Source organism: Epinephelus lanceolatus, chromosome 17 (genome assembly GCF_041903045.1).
Source record: "Epinephelus lanceolatus isolate andai-2023 chromosome 17, ASM4190304v1, whole genome shotgun sequence".
Lineage (NCBI taxonomy): Eukaryota > Metazoa > Chordata > Actinopteri > Perciformes > Serranidae > Epinephelus > Epinephelus lanceolatus.
In genome coordinates, this window is record NC_135750.1 from 13770227 (window position 1) to 13793173 (window position 22947).

The window sequence follows — 22947 nt, forward strand, 5'->3', positions numbered from 1 at the left end:
CAGGGATCGAAACACTGCCTCGGAACACTTGCGCTTCAAAAGATCGACACTGTGTCGAGCAAACTGGCTCGAGCATAACATCACTACCTTCAACACATTTCTCACATCGACTGACGTGTACTTCACGTGTAACCACAGGCTTACCTCAATCTAAAAGTAAGACAAACTCTAGTTTTTATTGTATCAATTAATCAACTTACCACAGATCCAGAGCTGCAGAACAATCCTTCTGATCCAGACAAAATCCACCCGAAGGTGATTATCCTCGAGTCATATCATTCCTGCAGCAGTCGGATTACAGACAAACTTCCAGGCAGAGCCGCAAGCGTTCTGCGGCTCCCATACCTCAGCCTCACCAGCTCCTCCATTCCACCTGCCTCCAACACCCATCGCCGCGCAGTCATGGCACAGCCTTCTCCACGCAACAGCATTCTCCACATCACAATCTAAACCGGACATCACAGTCTCCAACGCGTCCTGAAAAGAAAAGGAATTCCCTCCAGCTGCAGCCACACAGCTGGGTTCCAACGCCGCCTCATTAAACGCCAAGTCTACCTAACTGCCGGCATCTGGGAGCCCTCGCAGAGACATTCCACGCTGGGATCGTTGCCCATGACATCACAGACTCCCACCCCTCAAGGACAGCAGCCAGTACCATTAGCTCCCACTAGCAGGGAGCCAGGTTGTATGGTTTCAAGTTTTAAGTTACTCATTGTCATATGCAATTAGAGGAAACAATTGTTTGTTTGTTTGGCAAATGGTCATCTTAAATCTCAGGTTCCCTCTGTCTATGCTCATTAAATACGCATTAAGGGAAATCTTTCAAGTAGCCATTGCTCATTTAATTCGTACAAAGGGAAACCACACAAGTAAAACAAACTAACAAACTATAACCCTATGTGTTTGTCCTTTCTCAGATCATTTCGTCATTCTTGTCATCTCTGCATTCGAAGGCTTCATCATATCGTCACAGCCGTTTAATCAGATCCACAACCGGAAAACCTTCCATCAGCTTCACAGAAAGCTATCGTAATGGTCTTGTCCAAAGCACACCCTTAGCCCACCTTACTAGCCAGCGTCAGCCCCCCTTTTCCTCTTAAGACGTCACGTTCATTCAGTTTTACCACGCATTGTATCCATAAAATGATAATAATAATGATTATAATTATGATAATAACAATAATGATAATACTATTAAAAAAAAAATTACCTTGTCCACCCACAACTAGGCTACCTATTCAAACCAGCTTTCCATTAATCTAGCCACCAGCAGTTGCGAACCGCTAAATACATTCTCATGTTAACCAGTACTTGCAAAAGGTTTCTGCTTTTACGACAAACGCTTGCCACCAACTTCCGACCTTCTTAGCCCTGCATCCATCCTCTTCAGGCCACTACATACTTCATACTTTTGACTCTCTCTCGTTTTCACTCTCGGAAGTAAATCAGCGCAGCCTCCGTGGCTTGTCACTTCCTGCAGTGCCCTGAATCGCCCCAATGCATCTTTGACCCTCCACTTCATCCCACTTTTCAAACGCAACTTCATATTTCCAACTCTCTCTCGTTTTCACTCCTGAGAAGTAAATCAACGCAGCCTCCACCGCTGGCCACCACATTCGCTGCCACGTTGGCAACAGTTGTAACTATTTCCTCCTCCCAGACCCTTGTATATCCGTCCCAGACAAGTATTAATGGACAACCTCCTGCCCCATGTTTATCCCCTTCTCTCATTCGTTTATCCTCCCTCAACATTTTGTAATAAATAAACTCAGCCACCCCCAGCCCTTCGTCCACAACCCGCGAAGCGTACCCTGTCTCTACAGCAGCCATCCTTTTGGGGGCACGATCACATTCGCTTAACATGCTATTGTTATGCCCAGCTCGTTTAAGAGCACAACAAAAGAGGGAGAACCACACAGCAACCAGTTAGATTAACCAAAAATTTATTTAAAGAATAAGATTTAAGTGCAGATCAGTAATCAGTGGTGTGGTGAGAGGTGTTGGATGTATGAGGTGTATGTGTGTAATCATAAGGAACCAAAAGAGCCAACGTAACACAACCCAAACCAAACTAAACAATGCTGGGGTTGCCTGGAGGCCCCAGCCATCCAGGAAGGAGAGAGAGAGAGCCATCTTGGAATGGCCATGCCTTTATAGACAAGGCCACAGGTGAGGTGAATCCCCTGACGAGATGGGTGAAATGACGAAATGCTTTTTGAGCATCTTGAACAATGAGCAAGACTTCAAAAAGATAGTCTTTTCATAAAACTGCCTATGCAGCGGGCCTTAGTCGGAGTCTGAACATGTTTTAGAGGTGATAACGCAGATTTGGTGATGGATTCGATGTGTGCTTGGAATGAGATCATTGAGTCTAAAATGACATCCAGGTATCTATCTATCTATCTATCTATCTATCTATCTATCTATCTATCTAATCTTATCTAATCATTAGAGATATTAAATCGTTACGTTAAGAAATGTTCTCAATTTAATGACTGACAGGATCTTTTGATTTTTTTTCATCACACTGGTGGTGTGATTTTGGTGTGGTGTGTAATTTTTGAGAAACTAACTGAATGCTGAATTATTATGTGAGATTCTAAGTCATTATTTTGAGAAAGATTCTAATTATTTTGTAATACTACCTCATTATTTCAAGGACGTTTGTCATTATGATCTCTCCCCCCCCCATCACATTTGTGGAAATGTGCTTCAATATCTCTGTTAATGTTTTGCATATGATAATAAATAACTTGAACTTGCATGTCCAGCCTGTTTAATCACTTTGTGTTATGAAAAGAGCTATATAAATGCAATGCATTATTATCATGATGATTATTTTCATTTAGCTTGAAGAAAGGGGAATTTTTATGGAGGGGGAATTCAGAATCATTTACAATATTATCCTGCAATTTTTATGTTATTTAATTTTATTTAGTTAATCAGATCAAAATCTGTGGGACACAGTGCTCTAAGATTACGTTATTCTCACCACAAAGGGTACAGGGGTCGACCTTGAATTTAAACCTTTTCTTAACAAACATAGCTTTTGGATAAATCTTATGAATTACCTTAGAACTAGTCCATAGCCATTGGTAGCTTTGTCACCTTCTGCCTATGCCAATCCTCAATGCCTGTGTGCAGTTTCACATAGATTGACCACGTCAGTGAGTAGAAAAACGTGGGACAGACAGAATGACTGACAGACAGAATGACACATTGACAGTTTCTGTGATTATGTACAGCATACCATACCATGACTTAGTCATACCAAAAATTAGAAAAAACAACAAACATTGGTCCACAGGGGGCGCCACAGCGATCGGTCGCATTTTAGCCATTTTTAAGCATTTTTCTGTTGTTATAGCGCCACCCAGTTGCCAATTAGAGTTACATTTCTCCAGTCACCTTGAGGTGTCCTGTTCTACATATCTACCAAGTTTAGTAAAAATCGATATGGCGGTTAGGCCTAGATAAGAAATTAGCTCTCTAGCGCCCCCATTTTGTTTGATGGGGTCAATAATGGAGGGGTCCCCTCAGATTATGTGTGGTCATATGCCTACAAAGTTGTGTGGTGATGGGTGAAACCCTTGAGATGTTATACACCTTTATGTGATGAGTCACGCCCTCCGCAATATTCATTGCCTTATAGAAGCTCAGTTTTAGTTTTCCAACTTTTGCCAAGAGGGAACTTTACATATTGGTCCCTAGATTATGTTCACCGAGTTTCATGCAGATTGGTCAAACTTCCTGGGAAGAGATCGATTTCAATCGGTTGCTATAGCGCCCCCCTTTGGCCAATTGATGTAATATTGCTTCATTCGCATGCTCCCAGGACCCTCTACCACTGTGCCAAATTTCACATGGATTGACCAAGTCATTGAGGAGAAAAACGTGGAACAGGGACACAGACACACCCACACACAGAGTTTTCGTCATTATATAGTAAGAAAAGATGAGTTTGGGAAAGGAGGCCACTTGATAAATTTAGAATATGCTTTATCCATAAAAGATAAGGTTATTGCCTCCGGGACCTGTGTATGTAACTGTCTTTAATAATCATTAAACACCCTGCATTGAAGACAGTACTTTTAAACTTCTTACTAATCAGCTGAATCAACGGTAGAGGAATCGCTTTACATATCTTGACAGCAAAGTTTTGAATAAATAAATTCCTACCGTGCCTGGACGTTAACAGTGTACATAAACACGCCATTGCCATTGGATTCCTATATGAGATTCACTGATTTCCAAACACAAATCAAACAAGTGAACGCAACATAGATATGACGCATGCGCAGTCTGTGCTTGAATCCGATTGGTCCGTTTCAAACTCAGACCGCGGCTGTGTTGTTGTGTTTAGCTAGCACACAAAAGAATATTATCCTGTCTCAGTACCTAATGTCAGACATATAGCTGTCAGGTAAGTGTTTTGTTGAGTAATATGCAAGTCGTGGTGTCAGCGTTTAGTTCGTTTCAGAAAAGTAAACGGACATTTTAAACTGTGTGACAGTTATCAGTTGACAGGTGCGGCTGCTAGTCGGCTGAAAAATCCAGCTAACCAGCTAGCTTGTTTGTTAGCTCGACCAAGAAACGTTGGTGAAAGTCATTTGAAGAGATTGAAACTTTTGTAACGAATGTATTAAACTGAGTTACATATTAGCTGACACGGATAAAGCTAACAAAGCTAAGCAGCATTTGGCTTGAACTCATTAGTACCGCCTACATAACCCTGAGACATTTTATTTCAAAGTGTTAACATTGACTTAAAGTTAACGTTACGTTATTTTCAGTTGAATCACTGCGATATGCGGACCAACTGTTGGTTAACCGAGCTGATTTTTGTACGATGAATTCACGATAAGCCCTAGCGATGTGTACATGTGTAGATAATCAGGGCAGTGTGCACCGTTTTTGAAGGGCTTGACGTCACTTAACATAACGTTACTGTCCATAGGAAGCCAAACCCACCGCGAGATGCTAGCTAAGTTCCCTCCCATTATTTTGGCTTTGGTGCAAAGTTTGTCCAAGTGAGAATATTTGACCTTTTGCCTTTTTTTTAGCTCACTGTCTTGTCCTGATTCAATTGTTGCAGGATGATGGAATCATGCCTGAGCAACAAGGCTGACAGACGGGAACAGATAGAGGTGGATGACTTGAAGAGAGATCTCTCATCAGAATTCAGCACCTTACCAGACCCACAGGTAAACCCGGCAGTAACAGGGAAATCAATCACTATGAATACCTTTGCCCACAATCATTATATTGGTGCTGTTGTGCTCACAAATTCACATACCCTGGCAGAATTTGTGAAAACCATAATATGACTGATAATACAGCCCACTTACAGTACGCCAGACAGCACCTAGACAGCCCTCAAAACATATGGAGCAAAGTCATTTAGAGTGATGAAACCAAAACTGAACTTTAACATCATGTTTAGGGAGGGGTTTTAACAGGGCTAGGATGAAAGTACACCATCCCTACTGTGAAGTATTGACCTACAGTGGGGCTTTAGTCAAAATTAATGCCGGAATGAAAACAGCACGTAAGTGTGGAAGCTGCACATGGGACACACTTGGACCTTCAAACATGTCAACCCAAAACACAAGGCCAAGTCGACCCGCAGTGGCTACAGCAGCACAACAGCTTTACCACCTGAGAAAATAAAGAGCGTTTTCCACATCTATTACAAAGGACTGCAAGCTGTTATTGATGCTAAAAGGGTTAATAAACACTCTTAAGAACTATGGGTATGCAAACTTTTGATCTCAGTATTTTCTCAGTATATTGTTATGTTTTGTTTAGTGATTGTACTATTCTGTGATGCCTTAAAGTTTAATTTGAATCCCACTGGATATAAAAGAAATGTGTTTTGCCTGATCACCCCTGTTTACTTAAAAGAATAGTACACAGTACAAATTCTGCCAGGGTATGGAAACTTAGAAGCAAAACTGTGTCTCCATACAGTTGACAGTGGGCAGAATACACCTATAATTTGCTGAAATACTTAAATAAAGCAGTTATACAACAACATGTACACACCTGTTTCAACATTTATGCATGATGCATCTACAAACGGCTAAAGATCTTACCTGTGGAAATCAACTACTGAGTTCAAATGATGTAAGGAATAAAATACCTGTGCTCCAGTATTGCAAGCCTGTGATATTGGTGTCATATGAGCTATTATCAGACTTCATCAGTTGAGATGTTAACTTCAGATAAACTCTGAAATATATTTTTTCATAGAGTGAGGACTGTGGATTTTGTCCCCTAAACACTTGCAATAAAAATGCTTTATGAAGTGCTTTTTTAAATGTTCTATGCAAACAGGAGGAATTATTACAGCAAACAGAATGTGTTTCAGTGTTCATATGGGCACCTACTAAAATCTATTGTTTTATGGCAGACTTTGGAAAAGAAATGTACACCCATCAGTTTGAGGGCTTTGAGTTCAAATGTAGTCTGTCACTTTCCTCTTGCTGTTTTTGATTAAAACCTGATTTGTTGTGCAGCATTCCAGCAACGAGGAGAGGGAACACCTTCAGGTCTACCTCCGCATCCGACCTTTCAGCTCAGCAGAGAATGATAATGGAGAGTCACAGGTAAAATAAAGAAAAATAAGATACTTCATATGCAGGGAGTTGATATAAAATGAATAGCAGCCTGCTTGGTTTTGTTGTTGTCTCAACTTTGTTGACTTGCTGAATTTTCAAGACTCAAACGTGACTAAATTCCCTGATAACTTGATCGAAGCTGCTACAGATTATTTAAATGAATGTAAACCAAAACAGAATGATTCTGAAAGAGAGAGAAATCCTTTTATGTCTTCTGTCTGCCTCCCTGTATTTTGTTTCTAACAGGACTGTGTTACCATTGAGCCCCCTGACACGGTTCTGCTGAAGCCTCCCAGCTTGTCTCTCTCAGCGAGGCTTAGTACTGAAAAATCACTCCCACAGACTGGACAGCGCTTCCAGTTCTCTCAGGTTGGTGTTTCCTGGCAGATACGAAGGCCAGAAAAGTTTATTGATTTGCACTTTGTTAATACAGCATTCTATTTGAATATACCAATACTTGTATGTGAGGCATTTTATTCGACTTCCAGACCCTACTTTCCTAATATAAAAGATGGAGTGTTTTCATTGTTTTTTTTTTTAGAATAACTCCCCACTCATTCCCTTATTTTTAATAGGTGTATGGTCCTGAGACAACACAGAGAGAGCTTTTTCAAGGCACCGTAAAGGATTTGGTGAAAGATGTTCTCGAAGGGGGAAACTCTTTGGTTTTCACTTATGGAGTCACCAACGCGGGGAAGACCTTCACATTCTTGGGTCTGTTCTACTTTAATATACTTTTAATTAGCACTGCTATTTAAACTAAGTTAAATGGATTGCTACAGTGGTTATTCAGATCAGGTGCAGGGAAATTCTCCTCAGCAGTTCCCTGCATCTTTTTGACACCACATCCCATATGTCTGATCTTATGTCTGATCAGTATAAAATTGTCATTGATCTGATGGCCAATGTTTCTGTCTTGAGATTTAATGATGATGGAAGTACCTTCACTTGAAACAATCCAACAATGTGCTCTTGTCACTCCAGGTCCAGATGCTGATGCTGGTATGCTGCCCAGGTCTCTCGACGTCATTTTCAGCAGTATCGATGAACGCGTCTTCACTGGGATGAGCATCAAACCTCACCGCTGCAGAGAGTTCACAAGGCTCACCTGGGAGCAGCAGGCTGAGGAAGCGGTGTTCAAGAGAAGCTTCTTCAGACAAATTAAAGAGGTAACCCGTCTGTCTGAGGCTGCCGTGGAGGTTCAGACGAGCAATAGAAGTGGCAGCATGTTAGCATCGCAGCAGGTCCAGTCCTTGATTAGTGTCTACATGGGGGTTATTTAGGCATAGTACTGAGGTGTAGGTCACCTCTGTTTTTGCTGCACTCAGAACCCAATACACAGAGACTAAAGTTATTCCTATAAGATAGAATAAAATTGACTTGAAGCATAAAAATAAGCTTCAGATTGCAGCTGCACATGTATAGTGTGAGTGAAATGCGAGCCATTATACAGTCTGTGTCGACTGTTGTATTGATTAAAAAAAGAAGTGAATCTATTCTGTCAGATGTGTTTGAGATTGACGACTGAAAAAATGCAGCCAAAAGACACTTGCTGGGGCTTGAAACAAATGTGGCTGCTAGAGGAAACGGCAGAGACAGATTAGATGACAAAGTGAAATTCATAGATTACTGTGACTATTGAAAGGGAACATGTTTTTTTTTTTTTTTTTTTTTTGAGGAGTAAAAATTGAGGATTTTGATTACACTGATTACCTGCACACTTTTGTTGTGTTATTACAGATACCTGTTGATACCCCTAAAAAACTACCATGCACCAGCTATTATTGATGCCATTGCCTTCTTTGTTCTGATTATTTCTCTCTTCAGTTCTCTTCTGTTGCTTTCTCCATCCTCTGAGCCAATTTATTTTTGGTCAAAAGACTTCGAACAGTTCAAAATTAGGTGGAACCAGTTCAATGTTGATGGAAAAGGGGTAAAATGCAGCCCCCCTCAATTTTGATGATGAAGGTTTCGGAGTTTGAGAGTCCTAAAAGATCAGGGGCAGTATTCACAAACATTCTGAGAGCACTCTCAGTGAGCTCCTAACTTAGCCTAAAAACTTTTAGTTAAGAGTCTTAGCTTAGGAGTGACTTAGGAGAGTTCTATGGGGGTGATCACACAGAAATGAGACGCTAGAAACGTGGACGCTTCAAAGACACTTGAAACGCTGGAAGTGCTTATTCAATGTGCACTAGCTACTGTCGTCTGATGCTCAAAAAGTTGAAAATATTTTAACTTTTCAGCATCTGGACGCGCGTCTAAAAAGAAGCGTCTACAAAAACACACGTCTAAAAAGACGCCGGAAAAACGCACGTCTAAAAAGACGCTTGAACGCCGGTCAGATGCGCCGTATCATAGGAAAACAGTGGTTTTACTGGTGTCGCATTTTCTAGCGTTTCATCTCGGTGTGATCGCTCCGTAAGAGCAACTCTGAGGAAGGAAGGGACAGAAACTTTTATCTTACTGAGGGGGTGTGGATGAGCCTGTTGCTAGGTGTGATGCTTTCTTTTAACAAATGTGATTGGTTGTCACAGACACGCTCTTTTGTGGTCCTTCAAGGTATGGACAGTGACACCCAGTGGAAATGAAATGAACTGCATCATAATATGAGCTTGACAGTGTTGTCAGTGAGCATGTTGTTCAGATAACTGGGAATAATCTGGTAATGGTAATAATCCGATTTGACGCGTTTATATGCACTTCAATAATCTGATAATCAGAAAAACCTGGTTTACATGATTCAGTCTTTCAGTTGGATTTCTTCTCAAGTACATGACATAAAACTCAAACTTCCTGTTACAGTAGGTACTCATATCCTTGAAATACCTCGAAAAGTACGCAAGTCATATATTTGCAAAATAAAGCACTCATCATTCTGACAGCTTATATTCTTACAGTACTGTTTGTTTTTATCATTAACAAATACATGTGAGAGCATTCTAATGTGTAGTTTATCAATGTGGAGCCAATTTTACATACTTTGGGTAGATTCGGAGTAAAAGTACTGCAAAGTGCAATATACAAGTGTATTGTATAAAAACTTGTCACACAAAGTGCATAACATAAGTAAGATAAAATAAAAGTGACAATTTAAACACTGAGAATATAAAAATATATTATTTTATGTAAAATCTTTATCTGAAAGGAAACAAAAGCTGTCAGATTAACGTAGTGGAGTAGAAAGTACAATATTTCCCTCTAAAATGTAGTAGAGTGGGAGTATAAAATAGCAAAACCCAAAAGAAACCAGATTAAAGGGTATACATGCACCGAATAATCTGACTATTGGGGAAAAAGCTAGGTGTGTTTATCTGATTTCTCATAATCAGATAATGGCTTTTATCTGATAAAGCCTATCGGATTATGCTGTTTACATGACCACTTGAATAATCAGGTAACTCCAGAAATCAGATAATGATCGGTTTATTAGTGTGCATGTAAACGTGCTCAGTGTTAGTGTGATCACTCTGCTGATGGAAGGTTTAACACAGACCAAAGTCATCACTGCTGCACTGATACATTTTTACAGTTTTTCAAATATCTTAGTGTTGTGATTGTTTTATTTCTGGCGTCATAGCGTTATTTTGTTAGGTGGGAAATGTGTGCATATCCCAAATGAGATCGACCTCAAACATTATTTCTGCACAATGTCATCTGTAGCATTTCATTTACTCACTGTCATTTTTTGTCTAGAGACCGTTTCTACGACCTCTTCATCTTTTCACCATTTTCTCCTCTGATAAAGAAACTCTTAAACCACTTAAAAGTCCTCCTCCCTGCTCCTAACAGTTTTTCACCTTAGGAGCTCTCTTAAGGTCTAAGATGCTTTGTGAATAAATTTTATCTTTACAAGGACCTAGTCTTAACCTTAAAGGGAAATTTTAAGAAAACGTCACAATTCTAAGAATTTTCTTAGACTTTTGTTACTAGGAGCATCTCTTAGCACTAGGACGCCTCGTGAATACCGCCCCAGGTACATACTCATACTACATACCAGTATATCTCTTGCCACTACCAAGCGTGTATGTTTTTGGTCATCCTTTTCTTAAGGCAAATTCAATAGGGATGCACCAAATATTCGGTAACCAACTATATTCGGCCGAATATTGCAAAAAACCACACATTCGGTATTTGGTGGAATAAGTTAAAAGCAAGGTCAAATAATAGCGGCGTGTTTTGATAACGCAATCAAACAGCGTGCCGTGACGGGCTGAGTAAAATGTCGGCAGTGTGGCGATCTGCCCGTCACGGCACTCGCATTTGCGACTAAAAATAGTTTTGAGTGAGCAAAATAGGCTTAAATCATTCAGCACGCTGTGCGAGCAGCCTACAGATTTCAACCAGCAGCAGAAACGAAAGGTGAATCCCAACGGTTGTGGGTTGAGCGGGGGTCACAGACACAGACAGTAATGTATTCCTGTCAAATACGGCGGCCATCGTCTTACCGGCGACGGGAAGTCGGCTCCAATAATATCCTCTTCTTGGCGTCATGACTGCCCAAAAGTACCTGAACAGCCGAGCCAGCCGAACACAGACCGTACGCGATGTGTCAGAGGAGAAACGAGCTGTTCACGGCCCACAAACCTCACCGCACTTTAGGGACTGTTCTTTACTTATGGAGGGACTTGTCAGGGGAGGAGGGTGGCTGGTTGATTCTTATTTTATTTATTTATTTTATTTTTATCCCCCCTATGTTCATCACTCATTGATGCTGTTTTTGAAGTATGAATAAGTCAATAAGTAATTTATTCCATTGAAATATCACTGATGTATTATAGAAAAGTGATTTATCTTTTTATAAATGACAAAAGGCACATCTGCCTCATTTTTGCTGTGGTATCGTGATACTACTCAGAACCATGATATTTTCACTGGTATCGTACAGTGGGATCCAATTTTGGTACCGTGACAACACTAATCTGGAGGGGGTTCATCTGCAAAAACTAATGAAAAACTAAACAACAATATTCAGTATTCGGTACTCGGCATTCGGCCAAGCGTTTAATATTATTCGGCTTCGGCTTCGGCCACAAGTTTTCATTTCGGTGCATCCCTAAAATTTAGTGGACCTCACTCCCCCCCGTACATAATGCCTTTAAAAATGCAGCTTTTGTAGATTGGTATAGAAATGTTTGTTGTTAATGTATATTATTTGTTTGTTTGTTTTGCTACACAAATAAACATGTAAATAACTCTGAAGAATGTAAGTGTCGTTGGTGCATTTTTAACATTTTCATCTCCTCCCTTTGTCTTTCAGAGCGAGAAGAGCAATACCAGCCTTTTGAACTCAACCAATAAGACTCTCCTTGAAGGCAAGATTCAGACTTATCTTTTAATCTATTATTTGTTGTGTTTCTGCCTTTCAGCTCGGCAGCATTCGTAAATCTGCCACTGAAACCACCTGTGCACTGTGATAATGTTGCACTACTGGTAATTGTGATTGACAGCACTGTCAGCCCTTGTTTTTATTTCCAGATCTTTCTGTTTAACCCTGGGGCAGTAATGCTTAAAATTCTCACTGTGTTTTGTTGTACATTAAAGTGAAGCACAAGATGACTGCTGTCCCCGCAAGCACTACTGCAGAGTGTGTTATTACAGGGCGATGATTTCTAATGTTTGTGGTTTGCAGGATCCTCCATGCTGGGAATGACTGTAGCAGCAGAGGACAAAATCAGCCTGGCAGTGGAAACACACACCAAGTTCTCTGTTTGGGTTTCTTTCTGTGAAATCTATAATGAGAACATTCATGACCTCCTGGAGGTGGTACCCAGCGGGGCCCCAAAGAGGACCGCACTGCGCCTGTCACAAGATGTCAAGGGCAACGCTTTTGTCAAAGGTTGGAGGGGTCAGGGAGGGCAGACGTAAACTATAACACTTGAAACAAGTCTGAAGCTGTTTTTATATTTAAAAAATGCCGAAGTTTTAAACAAATATTGAACGGTGACAAAATAAAATGCTCATCAATAGAAGCTGGAATAAGTGCTGCAGTTTCTTCTCATGCCGCGTCTTTAACTGCCTGGAAAACATGAGGTCAAGCGCTGGGCATGACCCTTGTGCCTACTTTGTGGCAACTTTGAAGGGCATGGAGGCAGGTTGTGTTGGAGGTTGCTAAGCGACCATAGCCAACACTGTATCATAGCCTACTTACTATAAATCCTGAGTGCAGAGCTGATCTTCCAAGTGCTGTTTTCTCAGTGTGTCTTGGGCCACAAAATACTGACAGATGTAAAGCTCTGGGTAGCACTGCTCTAAAGTGATCAGCCTCTTCTTTGTATTTACCACAGACTGATACTTATGGAAGAAGGGGAAAATATTTGCCGGCTGTGATTGGTTGTCATCACATGATATGCGGTGCGCGCTACTGCTTGTTCAGCAAGACAAATTGACAAATTAACACCACTTTTCTGATCTTTGAAGCGTAAATGCAATCACCAGAAGTAAAAAGCTAACATTAGGCTATAAACAAACTACACCACGGTTGCATAACTTCAATGTCGCCACCACACCGAGGCTGTAAAACCTTGTTGGAGGTGATGATGTTTTGTCGTCTCATTTAGCCACATATCAGCAACTTTTTTAAGACACATCAAAACTTCAGAATTCAGGGGTGGGGTATTTACTGACCAACCAACTGACTTTGAGACGAGGGAACTGTGAGTGCTGAAATACTGATTAATTTCTGCGTTTTAGGACTCATTTTTCCACCGCTCTATGAGCAGCCATGTTACTCAACATATTGGGGCAAATATTCAAACTACTGATCTGACAGTTTTATGGAGTTCTTTAATTCTTACCATTGTGTAAAGAAGCTTCCAAAGAAGTGACATAAGAAGAAAGTCAGTTTGATATGAATAACCTGTTTTTGTACATTTGTATTCAGATCTGCGTTGGGTTCAGGTAAATAATGCAGAAGAGGCGTACAAGGTGATGAAGCTGGGCAGGAAGAACCAGAGTTTCTCTTCCACCCGACTCAACCAGCTCTCCAGCAGGAGGTGAGGATGACAGCCAGCAGCATTTACACATATTCAGCTTCAAGTTTTTTTTGTCACGCAGCAGCAGTGCAAAAGTCAAATAAGCATTGCTTCCTACCTTAGTCTGCAGCAGTAAGAAACTATTGGTATGTTTTGTGTCAAAATATTGTACCTCAACAATATTCTACTTGCATGGACCTCATGCAAGAACGTGTTTTTATCATCCGAACTCTCATACTTTTTCCTCAAAGTTTACTTGTGCAATTTTTCCAAGTCAGTTTCAACAAACTCTCATAACTGCACAAATGTGTCATAAATTTCTCGTATGAGGATAATGAGTGCCACCTGTTCATGAGCAGGAGTGCAGTCATTAAACATGATCATTTGCATATTCATTTTATGAATGTTTTTGTGCCTGTTTGTTCTGATAACTTCTCTTTCCAGAGTCTTTTTGCTCTGTCTTTATTCAAAGTTACTGAAACATTTGTTTGTTTGTTTTCTGCAGTCACAGCATGTTCTCCATCCGCATATTGAGGGTTGAAGATATTGGGACTCCGAGGGTCCATGCAGTCAGCGAGTGAGTGAAACTTTCTATTTTACTGGCATATGTAAACATGGTTTTAGGTGTGTAACTGTGTGGCTGTGAGTGAGGTACTATGGACAAAGTGCACAAAATAAAATCTTGTGGGAGCTGAATATGAATGTGAACATACAGCGTCTGGTTTTTGAGTGAACGTTATCATGTCCTTTAAATGTGTTTGTCATCAGGTTGTGTCTGTGTGACCTGGCTGGCTCGGAGCGATGCGCCAAGACCCAAAATAAAGGAGAGCGTCTGAAAGAGGCCGGAAACATCAACACCTCACTGCTCATCCTGGGAAAATGCATCAATGCACTACGACACAATCAGCAGGCCAAGTGAGATCATTTCCTGTCTGTCATATGTCTTCAGTTGAGTTTGAATCAGAAGACTTTATGTATTTTAAGAGAGTGCAGAAAGTCAACCCTGAACTTTGAAACTGTTTGGAGCTTTTTAACAACTGACAGCTGTGGACAAAAGTTGATATCTAGCAGCTTAATAGATGTTTTTCTGTGTGAATGTTTGACTTACCTTCACCAAGTGGACACAAACCCAACTTTAATAAAATGATTAAGTTTCACAGTGTCTGCTGGATGTATAAATAGGAAGCCATTTGCTTTAAGAGCTTAATAAGCTGGTGATATGTGGTGGCTTATTGCTGTTCCTCCTCTACCCCCTAGTGGCCAAAACGCTTTTAGAAAAATCTGCAAAAGTCCTCAGTTCAGTTTCATGATTGTAGCAGCACAAACAGTTGAGAATGCACATATATCAATGACAACTAAGCTGTCGTCTTCTTCAGGCTGCTTAAGCACGTTCCCTTCAGGGAGAGCAAGCTGACCCACTACCTGCAGGGCTTCTTCTGTGGACGAGGAAAAGCCTGCATGATCGTCAACATCAACCAGTGTGCCTCCATGTATGACGAGACTCTCAACGTCCTCAAGTTCTCTGCTGTGGCACAGAAGGTGCAAGCACATTTACATTTTCTCTCTTATTGTGCTTTGCTTTCGGAGATTGTTCTCTGTTTTTTAATTCAGAAAATCGCATCCATAGATTGGACAGTTAAAGTCATCTGTCTTTATTTTCTGGAAGATGCAATAAGACCAAAAACAGTAAATTTGTCCATATGTCATAATTATCTGTCTGTCCTCACTCATCACCTTTTAGATAAAGGAACTGACCAAAATTCATAAATGCTCTAACATATTAAAACATCATGACACTGCAGTATTAATAGTTATGATATTAATTTGCTTGTTCTTTTGCTCTTGTCTGTTTCCAGGTTGTGGTCCTGTCCACCAGGCCCCCTCACATCATGCCCCAGAGGTCCGCCAGTGAAGTATCCTTCATCATCAACAACGCTGAGAGGAAGACTCTGAGGAGCAGCAGGAGGAGCTCCCTGATTGGCTGGGATAGTAGCCTGGAGGACGTACAGGTAGGGAAGAGGCAGTGGCACATCAGGAAGCTCATGCCTTTTCTATGTCACTTAACTGCTGCAGTTTAAATCTTACTTTACTTGGCTTGAATTATCACAAGAAACAATTTTACAACATTATGTTAAATCTTTTGTCCAGGAGGATGAAGATGATGAGTATGAGGACGGAAGGAGCCTAATGGAGGACACAATGGATCAGACAGACAATGATGGAGACGGCAAGGAAAATGATGAAAAAATTCTTGTCAGTAAAAGGTCGCACCAGGTCAGTCCCTTATTTTAATTTTATGAAGTGCTTTTGGCAAAAAAAAGTTGTAACTAATTGCTCAACATATCATTACAAGAAATACATAGATATTTAAAACTACTGCTAGGCACAGACATGGCCACAGCAAAGAAGCATGAAGTTGACAATGCGGGTTGCTGCTTTCAGGCCTCCAGGCATTTTCACATTATCTTATCTGCCCCCCTTAAAAAATGTCTTGACACCCCAGTCTAACTGCTCTCAATGGTCAGTCACACAGTGTAGATGTGGTGTTGAATTTCATGTATTAAATTTCTCTCAGAGTTTAAGTTCTGCTGGTGCTGCAGTTTCTGATGCCTATAGCTAGATAGGTAGAACCAGTTTAACATTTTATTTTTATCAAACAGGACGACAAAACTTAACATATTCAGTAGTCTTTCGTCAGTGTTTAACTCTTTGTTGTGTGTTGCCATTTTGCGTCCCGTTCCTCAGAGGCAGGCGGCGCTGTTGAAACAGCTGCAGGTACAGCTGAAGAGGGAGCGAGCGGAGAGCCTGCTCATGGAGGCTCGAGTCAGAGAGGAAATCAGCAGAGAGTTCTCAGAGCTCTTCTCTGAGATGCAGAATGACTACAAGTGAGACCTTTTATATATACATACAGTATATATACTGTGTACATATGATGTAGCCTGGAAAGTTTGGGGTGTGATATTTAAGTCATAGAAATGTGTGTGTGTGTTTGATTCAGTGACCGCCTGGCGAGGGAGAGAGAAATCTTGGAGGAGCGAGCAGAGAGGAGGCTGGAAATCTTCAAGAACCTCATTGACAAAATGGCCACCACTGGACCCAGTCAAGACTCCCAAGCCATGGTAACTGGGGTTGGGCCAGTGCAAGAATTTTCAAACCAGTTTGATATCAAGAGCCGCACCAGGCTGGACCGGTATACAGAATTTTACCACTTGATGTCGCACTTGACATAGTAGCCGCTTTTGAGTGGAACGTAACAATACTGTGTCCCAACAGGAAACGAGTGTCAGGGTGCTTTCACACGCCCTGTTTGGTTTGGTTCAGTCGAACTCAAGTTCATACATGCAAGTGTACTCTTCTTCAATGTTTTGTTTACTTCCTGGATTTTTCCCACATGGAAATTCTGACTAATCAAGGGCAGCTTTCTCACGCAGGCATTACTTGGTCCGCTTGTAAATGCTGCCATGAGAACATGAACCAACTCTAGGCAATTATACAACTTTGGAACAACATGAGTCCCTTATTCGGACCAAAGTAAGACAACTCTAGGTCTGAAAGCACCCTCAGACAATCACGTAGCAATGGAGCTCTCTGTCCACACAGTAGCCATTAATGCCCACTTAAAAGGTGGGTAAGTAGCCTGCTTGCTGTCTTCCTACGTTTGTAACATTACTTTAAAACAGAAAACACACATTATATAGTGTGATATTTACAGGAAATGACCTACAATATAGCCAACGCTCAGCTCCCTGCAGTCTGCTTCAAGTCAGCGGTCACCTTATGTTGGTTTTTGTAGTGAAATACAAAGGAATCGTACAAATAATAACTCATTACGACTTCATCAATCAGCTGTTCCTTATCCATTGTGACACCTTTAAAGTGAGCAATAAATAGAAACAGGGCATCTGGTAGAAGTGCAGCTCAAAACCTTTTATAAACAAACACAATATTATGTCAGTCACATTGTTGTAATACTTATGACTAATGTAATACAAGTTGGAATTAGCACTGTGAAACCATCTAAACAGGTTTAGGATGTAGGGAACTGGTTAATTTGTCAGAGCTTGTCAATATGACAAAAGCCAGTTCAGCCAGTTTAACCTGGTAGACCAGACCAGACTGGCAGAACTGGAAATCGACCCAGCCCTAATGTAGGCTGTGTCTGATACGTATCATATTGCATCTTAGTGACAAGATTCTTGTGCTACACTTCACACATCCAGCTCTCAGTAACAGAGCTGCCTCAATTATTGAGTCTGACCTGTCTTTGACCTGCCTCTGCCTACAGCTTGCATTTGAAATAATAATGATTCCTGTTGGAGCGACTTTATTCGCTATGAGAGCAAAGGGAATGGAAAGGTTTCTAACATTTCATACAAAGTCAGACAAGTTGTTTGATCTCTTTTTTAACATCCCATATTCATTTCCCAAGCAGAAAGGCGTATGTAGCTACTCAAGCATGCATGGGTTAAATACCTTGTTCCAGGATACTCTGACAGGTGTGGTTGAACAGCCTCAAGGCACCAAACCTGGATGTTCTGATTGTGGCGATGTGCTCACTCATCACCCCTAACTAGTTTCTCTGATGTTTCCAGGACACATCTCTGGACTCCTACCCCCCTGAATTGGCAGAAATAAAGAAGGCCGCTGAGGCTGCTCATAAATATCTGGGTTCAGGCCGAGCAGGGGCTCAGGGAAGCAGAGGAGACGCTGTGGAGGAGCTGGAGAGGAAGCTGCTAGAACTAAATGAGCACCAGCGGAAAATCCAGGAGCAGATGGTGCACAAACACAATGGTAAAAAGACATGTATAAGAACTGATCAGTGTCTTCATCTGTCAGACAGGCAGACTGTGCAAGAAAAAAACTGAGCAGTGTTTCTTTCACTCGTGTGGTGTCTAGAGGACTGATGCACAGATAAATGTAAATATTCCAGACATCCAACAGCATGACTTCATGGCCTCCATGGATATTTTGTTACACCCAGCACACATTTAAGGATCAGTTCACCCATTTCACAATTATGCTACAGCAAAAGCTCCACAGACAGCTGCTCACAGTGTGTTCTGTGGATTATTCAGTGTAAGGAAGGTGATTTCTGCAAAGAAATATGTACATTTGAAAAACTTCAGCAGCAGTGTTATTGAGCATCACCACTGAAATGATTTCCACAGCACAGATCCAAACCAACTGCAATGTGTGGGTTATCTTTATGTCAAGAAAAAAAAATCACAGACTGAAAGACAGCCTGTCACTGACAATAACAAAATATTTTATATAGAAATGTCATGTTTTATAATAGAATTGCAGAAAATATATCAACCTCCATATGAGTAATATAAGGTATCTATTTGATAGTGCAAAATGACTTCCAAAATTGACAGTTGGATACCAGCATGTCAGCTCTGGCCTACTTTTCACATACTGTTTTATGTCTGCATTTTTTGTGTTATTTTCCAGGTGAAACCAGCGGAGTAGAGGATGAGGAGAAAAGGAGGCTCCTCTTTCAGCTCCAGGAGAAGTCAGCAGAGATTGACCGGCTGCAGAAACAAGTGGGAGACCTGCAGAAGGTGGCAGAGCAGGGCTCACAGGGCCGCTCCTCGCTGGTCGAGGAGGGGGGTTCACAGCTGCAGGTAAGAACCCGGGGCAAAGGTGTACGAGGTGCTGAATCCCCTGTAGACTGAATCACTGTGGTGTCGTGCTACCAACAACAATCACTTCCAGGTAGAAAACTGGCAGTTGATTGCATTTGTCAAGATATGTAATATCAAAAATCATGTTGATTTCTGTTTTGATTTTCAGCTGTAACTGTATCGTTTAATTATATATAGTTAAACAAGTTAGTTTTATCTGGAGAAACATAAATTCAATTCCAAAACTTCCCCTCCTAATGGTTATGCAGCTCTGTTAATTCATGCTGCCGCAGGCTTGTGAAGTTGACCCATGAGCATCTCCGCTAAATCAGTCTGAGGTTGATGCCTCTTTCAGTGGTACCTCAACAGCAGAAAGGGAAAATGTTTCCATTTCACTTTGTCCACTCACATTTTTACCAGTTCATGGAGTTTAACCAATGACCTGTTCCCAAGCTTGTCTTTGTCACCCCCAGGCTGTCACTGGCCTACATAGAATTAGCGTGATGTTTGTTATGCCATGCATGTTATGTCCAGGGCTTACTCATACCTAGCTCACATAGGTTGCCATGTAAAGTTGGACTTAGTCATCGGGAATAAATCAAGTGATTTCTGGTTTCATCACGAAAACAAGAAATTATAAATGAATGAAATGCTTCTTACCAGCGGATTTATTTTTTCCCAGTTGGCCATTAAATAAAGGGCACTAGATGCTACGCAGTAAGTGTGAAATCTTAACACTGAGGTGTAATGTAGGGTGTATGATAGTTAAATTTAAAACACGCAAATCCGCCATTGCCATCCTTGTTAAGTTTATTCAAAATAAAGTAAAATTCAAAATAATCATTTCTCCTATCACCCAGGAGGTGCTGGCTGCCCTTGAAAAGGAGAAGAGAGGCAGAGAAGAGGCCCTCGCTGCTTTGGAGTACCAAACCATGGGAAGAGAGGAGGCCCTGGCCTCTTTAGAGGAGGAGAGGAAAGCAAGAGAGGAGGCCCTTGCTACACTCAGGGAGCTGAAGCGAGACAAAGCGGAGGCGCTGGCATCCCTTAAAGAAGAGAGAGGAGGCAGAGAGAAAGCCATGGCAGTCCTTGAAGCTGAGAGGAGAGCCAAAGAGGGTGCCATCGCAGCCCATTTAGAAGAGAAGCAAAGCAGAGATGACGTTGTTGCTGCTCTTGGTCAAGAGAGGAGTGACAGGGAGAAGGCTCAGTCTGTTCTGGAGGTTGAGAGGAAGGAGATCAGCAGGCTGGTTGAGGAGAGAGAAAAGATGCAACAGGAGGGTGATGCTCTACGACAAGACGTCAGAGAGCTGACTGCCAGACTGGAAGCTGCGGAGTGCCAGGTGGGCCACACTTTAACCTTTTGATCAAATCAACCTGTAAATGTGGCAGTATTGTGATTCTACTTGCCATGAAGTTGTTTAGCATGTGTCTTGGAATAATAATTAGTGTTTGATTGAATGGTCTTTGTGCTACATGACTAAATGAAACTAATATCTATTGAAATTACCACAGGTGACCAGCAAGACAGAGGGAGCTGAACAAGTGTTAGTCCAACTACAAACTGCTCAGGCACAACTGGATGAACACTCCAAGGACATCCAAGAGAAATCTTCCCAGATCCAGACCCTGACGCAGGAAGTTCATAACCTGAAACAGGAACTGCAGACGTCAGCAGCATCATCTGAGGGTGACAGTGATCAGCTGAGAGAGGAAGTGTCGAAGCTTCAGAAGAATCTGGCAGAGGAAAAGGACAAAAATGAGAGCAAGCAAAGACAAATTCTGGAGCTGGAGCAAGAGCTAGGACAGGCAAAAGAACAGCAGGCACGCAAAGAGCAGATCTCCGACCAGCAGCTGACACAGTTAACAGAGAAGATGAATCAACAAGAAGCAGCTTCAAAAGAACAAGTTGAAGAGCTCAGAAAGCAGCTTCAGGAGCAAGAAGAGATGTCGCGGCAACCACTGGATGACCTCAGATCCAAACTCGAATGTCAAGAACATGCTTCCAAAGAAGAAGTAAAACAGCTGAGGACACAACTTGAGGAACAAACGCAGGCCGCGGAAAAGCAGGTAGAGGCGCTCAATGAGAAGCTGCGAGAACAAGAAGTGATGTCACAACAGCAGTTGGAGGAGCTGAAACACAAACTGAGTGAACAAGAAGCAGCCTTTGGCAAACATGTAGATGATCTCAAGCAAAAGCTAAGTGAGCAGGAGCAAACCGCAGAGCTGCTCAAGGCCCAGCTGAAAGAAGCAAATAGTTCCTCTAGCTCTGCTGCTGATCTCAAGAGGTTGAACTCTGATCTTCAGACTGAGATTGCATCCCTGAGGTTGAAGGTTTCCAACATGGAAGAAACTGAAGCTCAGCTCGCCTCTTCAGAGATGGAAGCAATGCTTAAAGAAGAGGACAAACAGATGGAAGAGCAGCTAGCTGAGGTGGAGAAAGCAGCTGCAGAGAGAGAAGCCGAGCTGCAGAAAAAGCTGCTGGAAAAGGAAGCACAGGTAACATCGCTCCAGAAGAGCCTGGAGAAGGCGCAGGAGCAGCGGGAGGAGGAGGAGAGCCAGGCGGTCCAGGAGGCCCGGCGCAGGGAGGTGGAAAGACGCAGGGAGCTGCTCGCTGTGGCGCATGAGGCCATCGCTCAGAAGGACATAGAGCTGGAGAAGAAAGGCGAGGAGATCAACAGGTAAGCGGTTATTTCCTTTTACTGTCAGGGTGGGAATTACATCTTGAAAGTTCTCGTAAAGGTTGGACCATATTTATAATAAGGTGTCTTTTTATAAACCTTAACTTACACTTAGTCCAGTTTTATAGCTCTGTCACTCCTGGTCGACACTAGCATCACAGAATGTGGGATGTCCTGACTCATAGCTTGGCTTTCTAAAACCAAGCTCTGAGGAAGGTCTGTCCCTGACTTGACCTGGCTCCAGATCACTGGTGGAAATTTAGGTTTTAATTCTGGTTTGCTATCCAATCAAATCTCACCATCCACATACTCTGATCATTTTGATGATGGTTCAGTTTGGCCTCTGATTTTCATGTGTATCTGTAGCCCAGGACTTACTGTTTATCCAGGGTTAACAAATACAAGCTTTGAGTTTTTCCTTGCCTATTAAACACAAGGTCAAGGTAATTGTCAGTGGGAAACACCTGGTTTTTAGGCAGCTTTTTTGGACGGCAATACCTCAGGTGTGCTCCTGGTCACAGAGACGGGTTATTCTCAGAACCAGTCTACACAGGCTTCCCTATGTGATACAAGAAATACACTTTGTGCTTTACCCAAACTATATTCTGCTGTCTCAGAAGATGTTTGAAGTCTTTAACAGAGACATATTAGAGACATTAAATTCCCATTAAAATGTTGATTATTTTATGACTCCTGTACTGTCTGCCATTCTCCAAGTCCCTTGATGAAACAAGAATACTTTGAATTTATTTTAAAGCCAGACAGGATTTAACAACTTAATGTGTTTTAATACAACAGTCAAAAAGAAGTCTTGCTCCATTAAAATATATTGCGTTGCCATTTTCAAGTACAGTGCTTTTATAGATAGATGGAGAGATACATACTTTTATTTGTCCCCGTGGGGAAATTGGTTTGCAGCGTAATCACAAAGACAGATACTCATCACAAAGTCACCCAAAGACATTCTTTTTTGTTGCTCTGCCAGTCAGTCACAATGTACCTCTCTGTTCAGTAACTGAAACAGTCTACAGGGTTCCTATAGGTGTGGAAAATG

General features: G+C 41.6%; 1 protein-coding gene across 2 annotated transcripts in view; it reads left to right on the forward strand.

Annotated features, from left to right (window-relative positions):
* Positions 1-4327: 4327 nt before the first annotated feature.
* The window catches only part of LOC117248694 (kinesin-like protein KIF20B), a 70928-nt gene continuing 52308 nt past the window's right edge, over positions 4328-22947 (forward strand). For both annotated transcript variants that reach the window (XM_033613913.2, XM_078160636.1), the window contains exons 1-20: positions 4328-4423; positions 5096-5204; positions 6519-6608; positions 6867-6989; positions 7196-7334; positions 7605-7789; positions 11878-11932; positions 12250-12456; positions 13501-13612; positions 14097-14168; positions 14360-14506; positions 14968-15130; positions 15448-15600; positions 15740-15865; positions 16337-16476; positions 16590-16710; positions 18184-18382; positions 19046-19218; positions 20079-20555; positions 20728-21893. In XM_033613913.2, coding sequence (XP_033469804.2) covers positions 5097-5204; positions 6519-6608; positions 6867-6989; positions 7196-7334; positions 7605-7789; positions 11878-11932; positions 12250-12456; positions 13501-13612; positions 14097-14168; positions 14360-14506; positions 14968-15130; positions 15448-15600; positions 15740-15865; positions 16337-16476; positions 16590-16710; positions 18184-18382; positions 19046-19218; positions 20079-20555; positions 20728-21893 — 3956 coding nt within the window. In that variant the 5' untranslated portion in view covers positions 4328-4423; position 5096. The remainder of the gene's footprint in view (positions 4424-5095; positions 5205-6518; positions 6609-6866; positions 6990-7195; positions 7335-7604; positions 7790-11877; positions 11933-12249; positions 12457-13500; positions 13613-14096; positions 14169-14359; positions 14507-14967; positions 15131-15447; positions 15601-15739; positions 15866-16336; positions 16477-16589; positions 16711-18183; positions 18383-19045; positions 19219-20078; positions 20556-20727; positions 21894-22947) is intronic.